This window comes from Palaemon carinicauda, chromosome 22 (assembly GCF_036898095.1).
Source record: "Palaemon carinicauda isolate YSFRI2023 chromosome 22, ASM3689809v2, whole genome shotgun sequence".
Lineage (NCBI taxonomy): Eukaryota > Metazoa > Arthropoda > Malacostraca > Decapoda > Palaemonidae > Palaemon > Palaemon carinicauda.
The window spans coordinates 115,383,583-115,399,296 of record NC_090746.1 but is presented as its reverse complement, the minus strand read 5'-3'; the positions used below and the strand labels follow the sequence as shown (position 1 = coordinate 115,399,296).

The following is a 15,714-nucleotide window of genomic DNA, read 5'->3' as shown; positions in this document are numbered from 1 at the left end:
AATTTGGCATGTGGCTGCTCAAGAGCGTTGAGTCATTAATCTGACGAATCCAAGAAACAGGGAAAGAGAGTCAGAAAGGATTTAGCACCTGGGATCAAGCACTGTTGGATTCTGTATCTGGCACAAAGCAAGCAGGTGATTAAGAGACCATGCAACTTGCTCACTCTCTCTGCCAATGCTAAGGCTAGCAAGAAGACAGCTAGTGTCGAATCCCTGTCAAAGCTCAAACAGGGTACCTCGAATAGCCTTGAGGACTAAGATCACATCTCTTACCGGGCCCTTAGGTCCTTGGATGGAAAATACGGCTCTAAGCTCCTCAAGAACATAGACAGCTCCCAGGTGGCCGAGAGGTCTATGCCTCTTAGTCGAAAGACCGTACTCAAAGGCCAAGCAGTAGCCTTTGATAGCCGCAACCAAGAGATGCTTCTCCTGGCAAAGGCTAGGAAATCTGCAATCTGTGCTAGAGATGCTTTGTCTGGAGAAATATCCCTTCTAGTGTGTTTGTTTTTTAATGTGGTTAAAGTATATGGTAAAAAGTTAGTTGATAGGATTAAGGATAAAACGGGATATAATCTTAGAAGTGCAGGGTGGCTTTAGAAAAGGTAGGGGATGTAAGAAATCAAATTTTTATAGTTGGGTAGATTTTCAAGAAATATTTAACGAGAGGACAAGATATTTTGCGTTTACGAATCTGGAGAAAGCTTATGATAAGAATTGATAGGGAAGTGATGTGGGATGTGAGGTGGTTATATGGAATTGGTGGAAGGCTGTTGCAAGCAGTTTAGTTTATATTCTTAAGCAGTAAAATGTGTTAGGATAGGGAATAACTTGTGGGAGAGGTTTCCATCGTGTCAGTGGGCGAGACAGGGATGTCAGATGTCACCATGGTTGTTCACAAATTGGTTATTGGAGCTATAATAGGTGAAAGCTCGAGTGCTTTGTCGAGGAATTAAACCCGTGAGAGTGATCATGAGTGGGAGGTTAATTTGTTTTTTGGGGATGACACTATTGGTTGCAGTCTTGCAGGAAAAGCAGTGTCAATTAGCAAGCTTAGAAGGGTGTGTGAGAGATGAAAGTTCAGAGTTAATGTAGGTAAGAGTAAGGTTATGAGGGACATAAGAAGGTAGGGTGGTGTTAAACTGAATGTCACATTGAATGGAGTGTTACTGTATTTGAAGTAGATCAGTTTGAGTACTTGGGTTCTGTTTTTGCTATAAATGGTGGAGTGAAAGGAGATGTATGTCAGAAGACTGAATGAAGGATGTAGTGTTGGGGTCAGTGAAGGGAGTGGTAAAGAAATAATATATAATTACCTTACGAAGTACAAGTGGTTCTAATGTCACAGACAGGAAACCATTACTCATGGTTGAAAACACGAAAGTTAAAAATGACAACCAAATTCCAGGAATAGCAAACAGGTGGGTAATCTGAATCTCACGTTTCTTTGAGTTGGTGCCTCTGTCCCCGAGATCTGAAATTGTATAGTTATTGAATCTTGATGGATCAACACTAGGTCAAACAAAATATTATATAATTACTTTCATAACCAGAAAGCTCATAAAAGGAAAATTCTACCCATTATAATTTAATGAACTTGAGACATATGGTTCAATTATTAATACGCTGCACAGTATATGAAGGACTACAGTGAGGTACTGTCCTAGACAAGTGATAACCAACAGTTTGTTTAACAGAACAAGGTTAAAAAATTTTCAGGATCCCCCCCCCCCCCCCCCCAAGATAAAAACAATAGTCTACTACTGTACTATATCAATGTATGCAATTAATTTTATTCTGCATTATTAAGTTTTTCAGAGACTAATTTTAATTTGTCTATTAAAGAGGAAAATGGAGTACAGGCTAAGCCCTACACCATATTCAGTATCTTATTCAAACTAATCAATTTATTAGAATTTTATTAAGAAGGTATTTCTATCTTCCTTCTAATACTTTTAATTTCAAATCTTTACATGTGAAATTATTTTGTTTTAGGTCTGTACTACATTCATTTTAGTTATACAGTATTTAATTTATAGTGAATATATAATTAAATTTGCTTTTACCCTTATCAATCTGATTAATTCATGATTAACGTACAGTAACTAAATGGAGTTATAGGTACTTGACCTTTTACCTTTAAAATCTACTAGATAACCGATGGCTACAAACGTCATGGTCATCTGTATAGTTCCCATTACCAGAAATGGCATCTTGAAGCCTCCCAAGGAGTAAAGTGCACCTCCAACTACGGGCCCTAACATCTGAGCCACGTTCATTGTTGTTCGTGTGAAAGCCTGGAAATAAATTCAAAATATCAAAGGACTAAATTTAAGTAATGCAAGAAGTTTGAAAGTTGATATTGTTAAGTAACCTCTTCTAGAGCAAAGTAAAATAAAGATAACTTCCAAATAGAAACAAAGTAGTTAAAGGAAAATTATCTATAGCTTGGGATGTACCTTTGAGCAAATTTTTGCATTCCTAATTAATTCCATACTTGTTAAACAATTAAGGTCAGACCAAATAGTAATTACAGTGAGATACTACCGCTAGAGAGTTATGGGGTCCTTTGACTGGCCAGACAGTACTACATAGGACCCTTCTCTCTGGTTGCGGTTCTTTCCTTTTGCCTACAGACACTGAATAGTCTGGCCTATCCTTTACAGATTCTCCTTTGTCCTCATACACCTGACAACACTGATTACTAAACAATTCTTTTTCACCCAAGGGGTTAACTACTGCACTGTAGTTGTTCAGTGGCTACTTTCCTCTTGGTAAGGGTAGAAGAGACTCTTTAGCTATGGTAAGCAGCTCTTCTAGGAGAAGGACACTCCAGAATCAAACCTTTGTTCTCTATTCTTGGGTAGTGCCATAGCCTCTGTACCATGGTCTTACACTGCCTTGGGTTAGAGTTCTCGGGCACACTTTTCTATCTAGTTTTTCTTCCTCTTGTTAAAGTTGTTATTGTTTAAATAGGAAATATCTATTCTAATATTGTTACTATTCCTAAAATATTTTATTGTTCCTTATTTCCTTTCCTCACTGGGCTATTTTCCCTGTTGGGGCCCCTGGGCTTATAGCATCCTGCTTTTCCAACTAGGGTTGTAGCTTAGCAAGGAATAATAATAATAATAATATCAATAATTCCCTATGTATTAATCAAGGTCAAACCAATTAAGTAATTACAGTAGTACAGTACATCCATTTACATTCAAATTGTACTGGGAGCTAGCTCGCCAACTAAAATACGCTATGCATTCCAGACTTGCATACACTCATTTTCAAAGGTCTAATGTAATTAAGTGAACAAATAATGTCCTAACATCAGAAATTAATATAAAACCATATACAGTATAGAAGTTCAGTATTGATAACCCAACTCTTACTTTACCTTAGAAGAGAATCATGGCTGGTGAGGGAAACTAGAAAGAGGGGTGGGGGTTATTGCTTTGAGGGAAATCTTTTCATGAGAACTCCAGGTAAAATATCGGAAGTTCCCTCATGAATGACTATCACTATCACAAATTGAATCTCCTAATTTATGCTTTTTGGGCATTGAATTTTCATACTTATGATAAACTACTTACACAAAGTACCTATTTAGAGAATTATACTTTAATTTTTCATTAAAAACTTGTGAAATTAAGACATGGCAATATAAGTAAATAGGTTAGCTCCTTATCCTCCCAAAGCCTTATCCGGGTGTTCTAAAGATTTTGCAAGGTTTCCCATATTTTCAGACTCTTATATCACTAAGCTTAAGGTTTGTCCCCCCCCAACTTCCTCTGATGAAATCTCCACACACACCCCCCACTTTTTTTTTTTTGAGAATACCGATTGTCAATATATGATTGGATAGTATAATTTAGCCTGGTGTGCGACAACTTTTTTCATGCCTCTATTTCTCTTTTCACCTCAATGGTATCATCATCTTACAGCCTAAATCATCATAGGGATCCATTGTCTAGATGCTGTACATAAACTAGTATGTACTGTTACTTGCTGTTAACTTTTCTGTGAACAAAACCAGAACAATTTGAAAAAGTACACTGTCACAACCATACAAACAAGAGTTCCAAAGACACTTATGCTACTAAGAATAGATGTTTATAAGATTGCTGTTCAGCGTGTGAAAGTTGACTGTCTTAGTAAGGGAGGGTAGAGAGCCCGGTTGAAAAAATGTGTACAAATTGCTTCAATACTGCAGGGGTAGTGTATAGGTGCTGGTCTTATTACTTTTGCATAGAAGAAAATATGCATACAGAGGGGAATTTTTTACTCTAACTATTGTAAACCAACTTGTTCGTATTCAGTATTACTCTTAAACCAAGGTACTACTGTACTAGATATCAATTTTCTAAATAGTGCTTCAGAGAGAATTATTTAATTTTTGTTTATTTACAGATAAATATTTTCTTTAAGTCCTATATTACACGTCCTCCTCACGATTCAAACACTATGCAAGGATACCAAGGCTAAAATTCATAGATATGTATTTATATTTTCTCATCTATGCTTCTTTGACAAACTTTGATAAATTGCAAATATATATTAATCTTTAAATGCATATCTATGATATTTCTGAATTTGAGACAAGTTCTCATAACTCTTTACAGCCACCTCCCCCCCAATACCCAAGAAATAAAAGTAAATATTGCAGAAGATTTTGATTAAGCTTTATGGACTTTTTACAAATTTGTTTTGCCTTTCCATTGCTTTCAAACCTACTTTATGCCATTGGTGTCATCTGCAAAGTCAATTAACAAAATTTCCCATACAAACTTTTAAACTAAATTCTCTTGCACTTTTACAGTATATCTAAATTAGATTGAAAGCAATGTTGATTGTTCTTCCCCTTTTATATTATGCAGGCTATGGATGACAGTGGATTTGATTGGATTTAATTTAAGAATTATCCTACAGCCCTCCACTGGGATTCGCAAGGTCATTCAGGGCCCGAGTGCATCTTAAGTAACACTGTAGAGTTCCGAGTCAAAAGTGTTATGTTAGACAGCAAGATTGGAGAAGAGTGAAAAAAATGAGGTAAGATATAAAGAAACACTACTAAAACCCTTAAGTAATCAAAGGAATTTGCATAAACAGGACAGCATGCTAGATGAAAATTTTAATTTCCATTTAAATGTATCATAGGAATTGCAAGATCTAAAAAGTATTTAAATAAAACCAAACAAATTTCTTTAGTTCTGTACAATGTTCCCAGAAAAATTGAAAAGTTACTCAACCCAACAAACATCCTGTGGCTCTCCATATATCAGTGAATTTCATAAGTAAAACTAAAATAATCAGAGAGAGAGAGAGAGAGAGAGAGAGAGAGAGAGAGAGAGAGAGAGAGAGAGAGAGAGAGAGAGAGAGAGAGAGAGAGAGAGAGAGAGAGAAAAACACCATGAAATACTCACAAATATCTTTGCAACAGAATCTGGAAACTCTGCAGCAATATATGCAAATGTAGAAGTACTAATGCCTGCATTGGCTATAGCATGAGTCATACGGATCAATATTGCCATTACCACAAACAGTGCACCCGGAGGGAACCATTCAAGAAAACTGAAAAAAATATTCATTACCCGAGAATGACAAAATTCAATGCATCCAGTTCAAGTTCCAAAGAGTAGCGTGACCTATCATTCTGAATTGCTAGCTTTTAATATTGAAATGGCAAGAGTAATGTTTTTCAGCAAAACCCTTATAATAATAGCTTTAAATTGTGGATATAAATGATTTATGCAGAAGGATTCAATCATTTCCTTAGACTATGATAGTCTAAAATTTTAGCCCTTGACAGTCTAGAATATCACAAACACTGTACTATAACGTACATACAGCAACACTGATAATTAAATATACTTACCCAGAAAGCACACAACAACCGCCACTGCAAAATAACCCGGCAGTAAAGGCAAACTTGACTCCAATATGTTGTAACTGGGGGGGAAAAAAGAAGACTAGTAGGAAAAGAAATCTTATAATAAATAATTTATTAGAAACCCCAGTACATTCAAAAGGAGCAGTCTACCTTTTTGCCAACTAGTGGTGTAACCAGAAATGCTGTGAGGCAATTTGTCCCAATTATCATTCCAAATATAGTAGCAGTTGCACCTTTCTCTTGTGCCTGAAAAAAAAAGGATTTTGATAATGTTTCATAATATTAAGTAAATAAAAAAACGTATCAAACATTACAACGAAACTGCAGTATTGTGAAAAAATAAGAGATCCTAATAAATGAGCCACACTGTACAGTCAATTATTGTATGCTAATGACAAATTTAAGCAGCTGAACACTGATCTTTCAACCTAATCTTATCTTTCTTTTTAAGATCAGTCAATTAGGAGGATTGGTTAGTGTCTGAATACTTAAAAGAACTATTTAAATATAAAAAGAATCTTACACTGGGAAAACTTGCAATGGTCCGTATGTTCCAAATATGCCAGTGATTAGTATATTCAGACTTTCCTAAACCCAACCACTTAATGTAAATGGTTACTGTAGTTTAATAAGAGTATAATAAACAAAGAATTTTAACATGCCATCTTAAACTTTAACAATAACAGCCAAAGTAATTAGAGCATGGAAAGATTTTAATTTTATTGAAAACTTATGGAAAATATTCTTGCAGTTTCATTCAAATTCCCTCAAAATATATACCCACAAGAGGTTTACAGTGGATGATAAAAAGAAATTTTTATGTGTTTAATGATTTTACACTTGCTACAATTCAACTAAAATTAAGTATACAGTATAATCTTGTTAAAACTGATCATTGACAAGTTACTTACTATTTTTGGGAAAAATGGAGGAAACAGGCAGACAGCAAATGACGATGTTAACGTACCAGACAATAAAACCAACAACAACAACCACTGTTTACCAGTGTATCCCCATAGTAATCCAGAATCACTTTCAGGACATCTACTATCCCGAGGTAACTGAGAACACGAAATACTTTTTCTTTTCCTTCTTGTACGTGAAAAGGGCCGGGTAGTTGATTTTTCTTTCTCGCCTGGCTCTGAAGTGCGTGCACACACATTTCCACCTGTATTGTCCACTACACAATGAGAAGTTATTTTAGTTCATCTTCGATGAAATAGATTAATCAGTATGTTACCAAGAATGCCAACACTAGCATAAGTATAACTAGAGGACAATGAAATTTATCTAGGAGATAAAAATATAAAGCGATCCAAAAATTGTTAGCGATACAAAAAAAAAAAAAAAAAACTTAAGATATTACTCCTACTGGAACTGTACTAGTATTGATAAGAGCTCTCCTCCAGAATGTAAAGGAATAAAATAATCTATATATGTACAAACTACTGCCTAAATAAAGCTATTACAGTACCTTGGGCTTCACAAGAACAGATTTTTCTAAATACATGTTGGAATTGTCAAAAGTAATTACAAAACCATCAAACTTGGGGAAAATTTTAACAATCCACATTCAAAGTGCCAAAGAAAAATCTGAACGATACATTATTAACTTTAACATAAGTTCCCCCTTTATGAGATTAACATGTAAAAGTGGTACGACTGTTCTTTTGCTTGTACTCTAATGGCTACATTACAATTATCCGTTATTCAAGTGGTCCATATCCTATTGGCTCATTTTACTTCAAAGTACATACAATAGTTATATTTGTACGTATAAATATACCCCTTAAAAAGCAGTGACATCCATCTATATATGGATCTCTAGATATTTAGAATGTAAATTTTTTGAAGAATGTGCTTTAGGTTATGCATATCATAGCAAGTACCAAAGACTATAACCTAAATTACAGATAATAGGAATTAATGTAATTGTATTTAGCTTTTCATGGGGGTTATGGAACTAAAATCAGCAAGAGCCAAGCAGGTTCTCATTAAGTTTGACAAAAAATCATCAGCAAACATGCAAAAAAACAATTATTCTTTAGCAAGGTCATAGTTTTAAAATATTTAAAAACGTCATTGTGAACAAGTTCTGAGTAATAAAGGGAACATCTTTCCTACAAGTCCTTACTGTATCTATCAACTTCAGAATGCAATAAAAAGAAAAAGCAAACTGTAGAATATCCCAATATGTTTAGAATACAGTACAAATTTTGTTACTGCTCCTACAAAGACTGATCTAGTGAAAAGTTGAGCTGTCACAATATTTGATTTACTAGCTAGTAATTTAAATAAAACTTACCAAAATTACGCCCAGGTGTAGTGTTGACGATATTCCCTTTGGCCAACATAACAGATCGACCTGGAATGACAGGGGGATCTGGTCTAGCGCTGTTAGTGGTGATAAAACCAGGTCTTCCCTTAATTTTCCCCTCCTTACCAATGGACAACCTAAAATCTTTTTTGCCATAATCTGTTTCTTCACGAGAAGAAAAGTCAACAGGGTCGGACGATTCATCCGCTGTTAGAGAATGCATAGTTTCAGAAGACTCTTCCTCTTCTGATTTGTAGTATTCTGATTGGCCATAATCTGGGGCATCACTAACGGGCTGATTAACATCTGGCTGTTGACCAGACTGAGAATTTAGCCCATCATCCATCATTCTGTGAGCTACCATGGAGGCCATTTTGTACTCTGTTGAGAAAAAAAAAAAAAAAAACGCTTTCCAAACATTATCACAAATTTAGCATGTATAATACAATTTCATAATGACTTTCCAAACATCACAAATTTTTCATGTATTATACAACTTCATATGCCGGTAATTAAAAAATGCAACTAACATCAATTTACTTACCAATGTTCAGCGAACGTTTTTATGGCCAAGGTACAGCTTTGAAATGCAATCCACTATTATCAATACAAAAATACCAAACCATACAATGTTTGTAAACCTGTAAGATTAAAAATTTTATGTACTTACTCCATTCAGTACAGTATTTATTATAAAATATCTGCAGTAAATATCACCAATTTTACCAAATTAATCTGCAATTGTTATTGGTAAACTTAACAGGTTATGATACAATGTGGTAGTATCAAGATTGATTTGGTTAAGGGTACTATGTACTAAAATTAAACTGTTGTCATACCAAAAAAATCACTTGTTTAAAAGCAATTTATATTTTTCCCAACTAGGCTACACAAACATGAAAGCTTTAATAGGAATAGGACGTCAGAAAAACTGATACTGCCACGGGACTTTCAAAATAGGTACAGTAAACAGAGTTGATCGCTAGGAGAAAGAAGTCACGCCCAACTGACAGGTAGAGTGACCTTCACTTAAATAGGTACTTGTGCGCTGGTTGAAGAGAGCCGTGTAACTTAAAAAAGGCCTAGTTTGTATAATTGAAATAAAATTCCTTTTAATTTTGGGATTTGTTCCTACATGTAATAGATTACCTTTCATGGGAGACTTAACATTACAAGGGCGGAAGCCGCCATTACCAAAATTGGCTTTGTTAACCGACCCAGGAATTGTCCATGAACTTTGGTCCTCTGGAGGAGGGAAATGAATTTTTAAATTTAAAATAAATTTTCGAACACTTACCTGTATAACTTAATTCAGCCGATCACATCTGTGTCGGCTCCAAACAGATAACTAATTAGGTGACTAATTATCTTACCCTCATTGATTGTGACCAACCGACAATTGGACCAAAAAGTCTCATCAAGATTGAGTTGATAAAATTAAGGAAATCTTGATAAAGAATGAAACTAAAGCACAATACCTGCAGACTTTTTGGAACGAACGGTCGTCAAAATCTTTAGCCCTGACGGCTTTACTGTTTAACAGGTAACTGCTTGTCAATTAGAATGACAGTTGGTCACGTGGTCCTATCCCTCCCCCACCAATGGTGGGGAGGGGGTGGGCATCCCTCCACCAACCGGTTATTGAGCCATTCTTTAAGAATATATTGTCGTAAAGCTGCTTATGATAATGTGGGGAGGTGGGAAGGGTCTTCCATTAAGTTATACAGGTAAGTGTTCGAAAATTAATTTTAAATTTAAAAATTCATTTGTCTCACACTTAACCTGTATAACTTAATTCAGCCGATTACCAGCATTTATCCTGGATGGAGGGCATAAGTAGAAATATAAACAGCTGATATGATTAAGTAATCTTTAAAGAATACAAACAGACCTGAGAGGACCTCAGTAGTTACCTTGACTGATATAGGACATCTCCATGTGTTGCAGTGAACTGGATCCCAACAGTCAAGTTCAGTCATGGCTGGGGCAGTCTTAACGCCTAGTCGACTAACTACCCTAATCTAAACTAAGTTCCTAACCTTGTATCAACAATTTGCATACGTCTGTTAAGTCCGTTAGTTTAGTCATATGTCTCTGAAGTAAGGTAGGTGTAGGCCCCCGATGGGCCGTCACTACCCTACTTCCTCTCATGCATTTATACAACCTGCCTACGCGAGGTTTTATTCGCACGGAGTGAGCCCTTATTCATATCCCATCTCATTCATGCCTTTCATTCTTCCTTACATACACTAAGTATTTAGGGTAGAAGGCCAAGTAGATGTTTACCCAATTTCTCCAGCTGCGACAATTGGACCGAGAGATCTTATGTTGTCATACACCAACTCCACGTCCTTGAGGTAGTGGGAAGCAAAAACTGTATTCCCTTTCCATAGAGCAGCGTTCAGGACTGACTTCAATGAAGAGTTCTTCCAAAAAGAAAGAGACGTGGAATAACCCCTCAGACTGTGGGTACCTCTTCCCTTCTTGGATGCACAGCCTGATAAAGATTGGGGAGAAGCCTTTGCTATGAGTCTCCTGATAAAGAAAAACAATTTTTCGTCATGGCCTTCGACTAGTTTAGGGGAGACGAAGAGAGCCCGGGGTCTGAGGGATAGCCTTGGTTCTGGCAAGAAAATAGCGTAAGGTTCTCACTGGGCAGTACAGTCTCTCCTCTTCCAGATGCCCAACAGTTTCACTTAAAGAGGAAAGAAGAAACTCTGGGAAGAGGGTTGGACTCTGATTCCGTCTTGGCTCTGAATTCTGGAAGGTACGTAAGGACCATGTCCTTTCCTCTTGTTCCTACAGAAGCAGAGATGGCTTGTATCTCTCCCAGTCTCTTGGCTGTAGCTAAAGTAACCAAGAAAAGAGTCTTGGTAGTCAAGTCTTGTAGAGAAGCTAACCTGAGAGGTTCAAAGGGAGCCCCAGCTAGAAGCTTGAGAACCACATTCAAGTCCCACATGGGAGGACTAATGGAAATCTTGGGAACCTCAATCTCAAATCTGATCAGGTCAGAGAGAATAGGGTCCTCAAAAACCTCACCAAAAGACAGCCTAAACACAGAGGCTAGTGCCGACTTATAAGCTTTAACGGCCGACACTGAAAGCTTTCTCTCCTTCCGTAGATAAAGAAGGAAATCCGCAATCTTTGGAACTGTAGGTCTAGAAGAAGTGTGGCGGTTCCTCTTACACCAACCTCTATAAACTACCCACTTACGCTGGTAGTTCAAATTGGTAGAGTGTCTTCGTGCCTTGGTGAGCTGTTCAGCCACTGCTGAAGATACTCCCCTCGCTCTAGCGAAACGCTTGACAGTCTCCAGGCGGTTAGAAGTAACGAGGACAGTCGAAGGTGGAACCTGTGGAAGTGAGGTTGGCTAAGAGGTCGTACCTGACAGGCAACCTCCTTGGAATGTCTATGGAAAGTTCTAGGAGTCTTGCAAACCATTCTTTCTGAGGCCAGAACGGGGCTACCAGGGTTATTGTGCACCTCTGCGATGACTGAAATTTGTGTAAGACCTGGTCTATCATCCCTAATGGTGGAAAGGCATAAGTCTGTAGGTCCCTCCAGTCTTGAAGCATAGCGTTGACCCCTGCAGATTGAGGATCTGTCTGAGGGCTGAAATATGCTGGAAGACTGAAATTTAACGCATTTGCAAACAGGTCTATGTTTGCTGGCCAAAGGTGAACAAGGCGATCTACTACCTCCTGACAAAGGGTCCATTCGGAACCTAGCACCTGGTCCCCCCCTGCTCAGAGCATCCGCAATGACATTCTTCTTTCCCGGAATGAATTGAGGTCTGAGAATAACGTTGTGATCCTCTGCCCACTGGAGGATCTGAGCGAGAAGGTCGAGACTTTGTTCCTCCTTCCTTCTTCAAATAGGAGATCGCGGTGGAGTTGTCTGCATACACTGCGACTACTTCGGATGTACACAGAGGAGTGAAGTGGAGAAGAGCCTCCCTGATTGCCTTGAGTTCTCTCCAGTTTATGGACCTGGAAATCTGGGAAGGAGTCCATAAACGAGCAATACTCTCCTGCTCTAGAAAAGCTCCCCATCCCATGTCTGAAGCGTCTGTATGCAGAACAAGCGTAGGTTCGAGGACTTTGAGAGACAGTCCTGCATTCAAGTGTATCTCCTGGGACCACCAAAGAAGATCCTCCTGACTGCGTGCTGTCCACTGAATTTGTTTGGTGTTGTCCTGCCAGTCCCAATGTTGTCTCAATGTAAATTGAAGATCCCTCATACGGCGTCTTCCGTTGGGAACTAGTAACGTGAGAGAAGCAAGGTGGCCTAGAAGGCTCATCCATAGAGAAACTCTTGGGGTTGGAAGTAACAAGAACTCCTCTATAATTCTCCTGAGGTTGTCTTTCCTCTCTTGAGACGGGAAGACCCTTAAGAGAGGAGATACAATCTTCATTCCCAAATAAGTCTTCTGTTGAGATGGTGTGAGAGCAGACTTCTTTTAGTATATCTTTATTCCAAGAGTCCTGCAAAGATCCAGGACCAATTCCTTCACACGAAGAGCTTCCTGAAGGGAAGGAGATAGGAAGAGCCAGTCGTCCAGATAGCGGCACATCCGAATACCCATCCGGTGGAATTTGGCTGCAACTGGGGCCATAATCCTGGTGAAGACCTGAGGAGCCGTTGCCAGTCCGAAGCAGACACTTGAACTGCCAAGTCTCCTCTCCCCAGCAGAAGCGCAGAAGATGGCGAGAGTCCTGATGAATTGGGACTTGGAGATAAGCATCCTGGAGGTCGATGGTAAAGAACCAGTCCTCTTCCCTTATAGCTAGAAGAACCGTCTTCGGAGTCTCCATCTTGAACTTCGTAATCTCTACGAAGGAGTTGAGGATAGAGAGATCGATGATGGGTCTCCACCCTCCTGAAGCTTTCGTCACCACAAACATGTGGCTGTGAAAACTCCAGGAGTTGGGCGGGGCTAGCTCTATGGCCCCTTTGTACTTCAGCTGAAGCATCTCCTCCCTGAGCGCTTGTTGCTTTACGGACCTGCCGGAGTAACTGATGGATGGTGGCGAATGACTGGTCAAGGGTGGTTGAGACTTGAGAGGTATCCTGTACCCCTCCCTTAGTACGATGGTCACCCAAGGGTCCGAATTCAGGGCCTCCCAAGCCTGCCAATGATGTTGTAAGCAGCAAACCACTTGTACGTGTTCGTGTGAAGGAACTGGCCCCTATTTCTGAAAACCCTTTGGGACAGGGTTCTGTGAGGACCTAAAGTCCTTCTTCTTGTCCTGCTTCCTGGCTTGGAAGTTTGATGAAGCAGCAACTTTGGACTTCTGCTTCTTCCCATATCTATTATCATTTCCTCGACCTCCTTGCTAAGGAATAGGGCGTTTGCCCGAATCCCTCTGAGGGTAGGGCTGTTTCTGTTGCGGCTTAAATGAAAGTGATTTCTTTAATAAGTCATTTAACATATCTTCCTTCCACATCTTGGAAGACAGTTGGGCTCGAGAGAGAACATCCTCCAGAATAGCAGGTTCAAAAAGGTGATGTCCAAACATCTGCGATTCCCTTAGTAGATCTTTATGACGTATGGAGAGAGAAGCAGGGGCTCTGCTGAGATAATGGGCCCTTCTTTTACCAGTCAGGTAAGCCTCGTGGAAAGTAGCCTCTTTCAGCTGGTCCTCAAGGCAGCGCCCAATAGACCTGACTATCTGTAGGTAGAGAGGTCGATGCGTTGTGAGGAAAGAAGGTTCCTTCAGAAAAGCTGTCAAAACATACCACAGCCAGGCCAGCATGTTCCCAACCTCCTGTATTCTTCTAATGGAGGCTTCCAGTCTCTTGCACTCTTCTACAGTGATACCAACCAAGGCACGTTCACCCTTCACTCGTGAGGGTAACACGTCCTCAAAGGAGGGGTTGAGAGTGGTGGGAGCTGGACCGTAAGAATCTTCTTCCAGCTGCAGGTAACTCTTGGTCTTGCCTAGAGCGATGGTGGGGTATGGAATGCGTCCGGCCTGACATCTTTCCTTTGCTCGTTTCCAGACTCCCTGGCGAGCTAATTCTAAGGGTTCTGATGGGGTCCATTTGGTTATTTCTGTCAAACTTCTGCTTCTCCAGACCCTGAACAAAACGATTCAGGGGGGGCTTAGAGGAAGCAGGAACCTCCTTCACTTGCCGAACACTCTCTGGGAAGGCATTCTCTGAAAGACTAATCAATTCCCTGAAGGAATTAGGGATCAAAGTTTCAAGAGCTGTGTCATCCATCTCGTCATCCTGAAGAATTCTAAATTTCTCCGCTGCTGCCCAAAGTCTCCTGGAGAATTCTGCATCTCCATCATTGGGTGAGGAACCTGTAGAAGGAGACCTGTGATCATGCCGGGTCCTTGGCTGAGAACGTTGCAAAGATCTGGGGCTTCTGGTAGACGAAAGACGTCTACTCCTGGAAGGGGAATGGCTTGGGGAGAGACGTCTCCCAGTACTACTGGATAAGGAACGACGAGAATGTTTAGAAGGAGATCTATGGTGGGATCTAACAGATGAACTGCTAGGTCTCTGGTCCTTCCAATGAGACCTGGAATAAGGAGAAAGGTGGTCTGGGGAATGATGGGACCAACTCCGGTTGCTTCTCCTTGAAGACTGGCTTCTGGACCTTCGGTCAGAGGAGTCCCTCAGGGATCTGAGGGATGAGAGTCCGGGTGTGCGGCTTGAAGAGTGATGAGATAAGACTATGATAGGGTCTCGATGTGGATCTACCCTCGGGAGACATGCTTGAGTTGGACTGATGAGAGGTATGCCTCCTACTGCGAGACGAGCTTCTAGGAGAATCTTTCCTGCGACTGGAACGCGGAGGAGACTTCACTGGGTCTGAAGGTTCATGGTCCTGCGAAGGCGCAGGGGAGCTCCCTCGTCAACAATTAGGAGAACGAAATCTTGACCTCTCTGGGTCTGAAGATAAAGGAGCTTGCAACGGTGTCGGGGTGCTCCCTCGCTGACGATGGGGAGAACGAAGTAGCGATGGAGTTTCTTCGTCCAAGTTGCTCATACACCCATCAGGGGTGATGGCGAACTGGACCTGCGACCTGCCCTGCTTTGGGGAGGGGATCACCTCACGGTGTCCGCTCGCCTCAGCGACTGGCATACCAAGGGCAGGTGCAGAGCTGGAAGGCAATACAGGGACATTTAAAGAATTAAAGCAATTCACTAAAGAGGAAATGTCCTCACCTTTGAGAACTTTGCCTCCCAAATAGCTTGCACTTTCTCAAGACAACTTATAAAAGCATTAGAACACTCGGCGGTAACCGTTGTAGCAGGAGAAACGGACCAGGCAACATCTATCGAGGAGCTAAAACTACTAACCCCTCCTACAGGGACATTGTCCTTCGGAGGATCTACCCCCTCTCCTAAGGCTGAACTAATCTCCTGGGAAGGAGAAGACCTAACCTCGTCCTCCGGTAGGCCACTCTTCGTGGTCTTACTCGACTTATAACTACTACGTTTCTTGGCTAAAGAATCCATATGCTTAACATATAACTTACGGTCTTCTTTAGACCAACCC

General features: G+C 40.0%; 1 protein-coding gene across 2 annotated transcripts in view; it reads right to left on the bottom strand.

Moving 5' to 3' along the window:
* Positions 1-15,714, bottom strand: part of LOC137616707 (MFS-type transporter SLC18B1-like) — a 33,436-nt gene that overhangs the window by 11,062 nt on the left and 6,660 nt on the right. For both annotated transcript variants that reach the window (XM_068346701.1, XM_068346700.1), the window contains exons 2-9: positions 8,743-8,839; positions 8,187-8,579; positions 6,793-7,061; positions 6,032-6,127; positions 5,867-5,940; positions 5,415-5,562; positions 2,135-2,294; positions 1,314-1,471 (exon numbers count right to left, since the gene is read on the bottom strand). In XM_068346701.1, coding sequence (XP_068202802.1) covers positions 1,314-1,471; positions 2,135-2,294; positions 5,415-5,562; positions 5,867-5,940; positions 6,032-6,127; positions 6,793-7,061; positions 8,187-8,571 — 1,290 coding nt within the window. In that variant the 5' untranslated portion in view covers positions 8,572-8,579; positions 8,743-8,839. The remainder of the gene's footprint in view (positions 1-1,313; positions 1,472-2,134; positions 2,295-5,414; positions 5,563-5,866; positions 5,941-6,031; positions 6,128-6,792; positions 7,062-8,186; positions 8,580-8,742; positions 8,840-15,714) is intronic.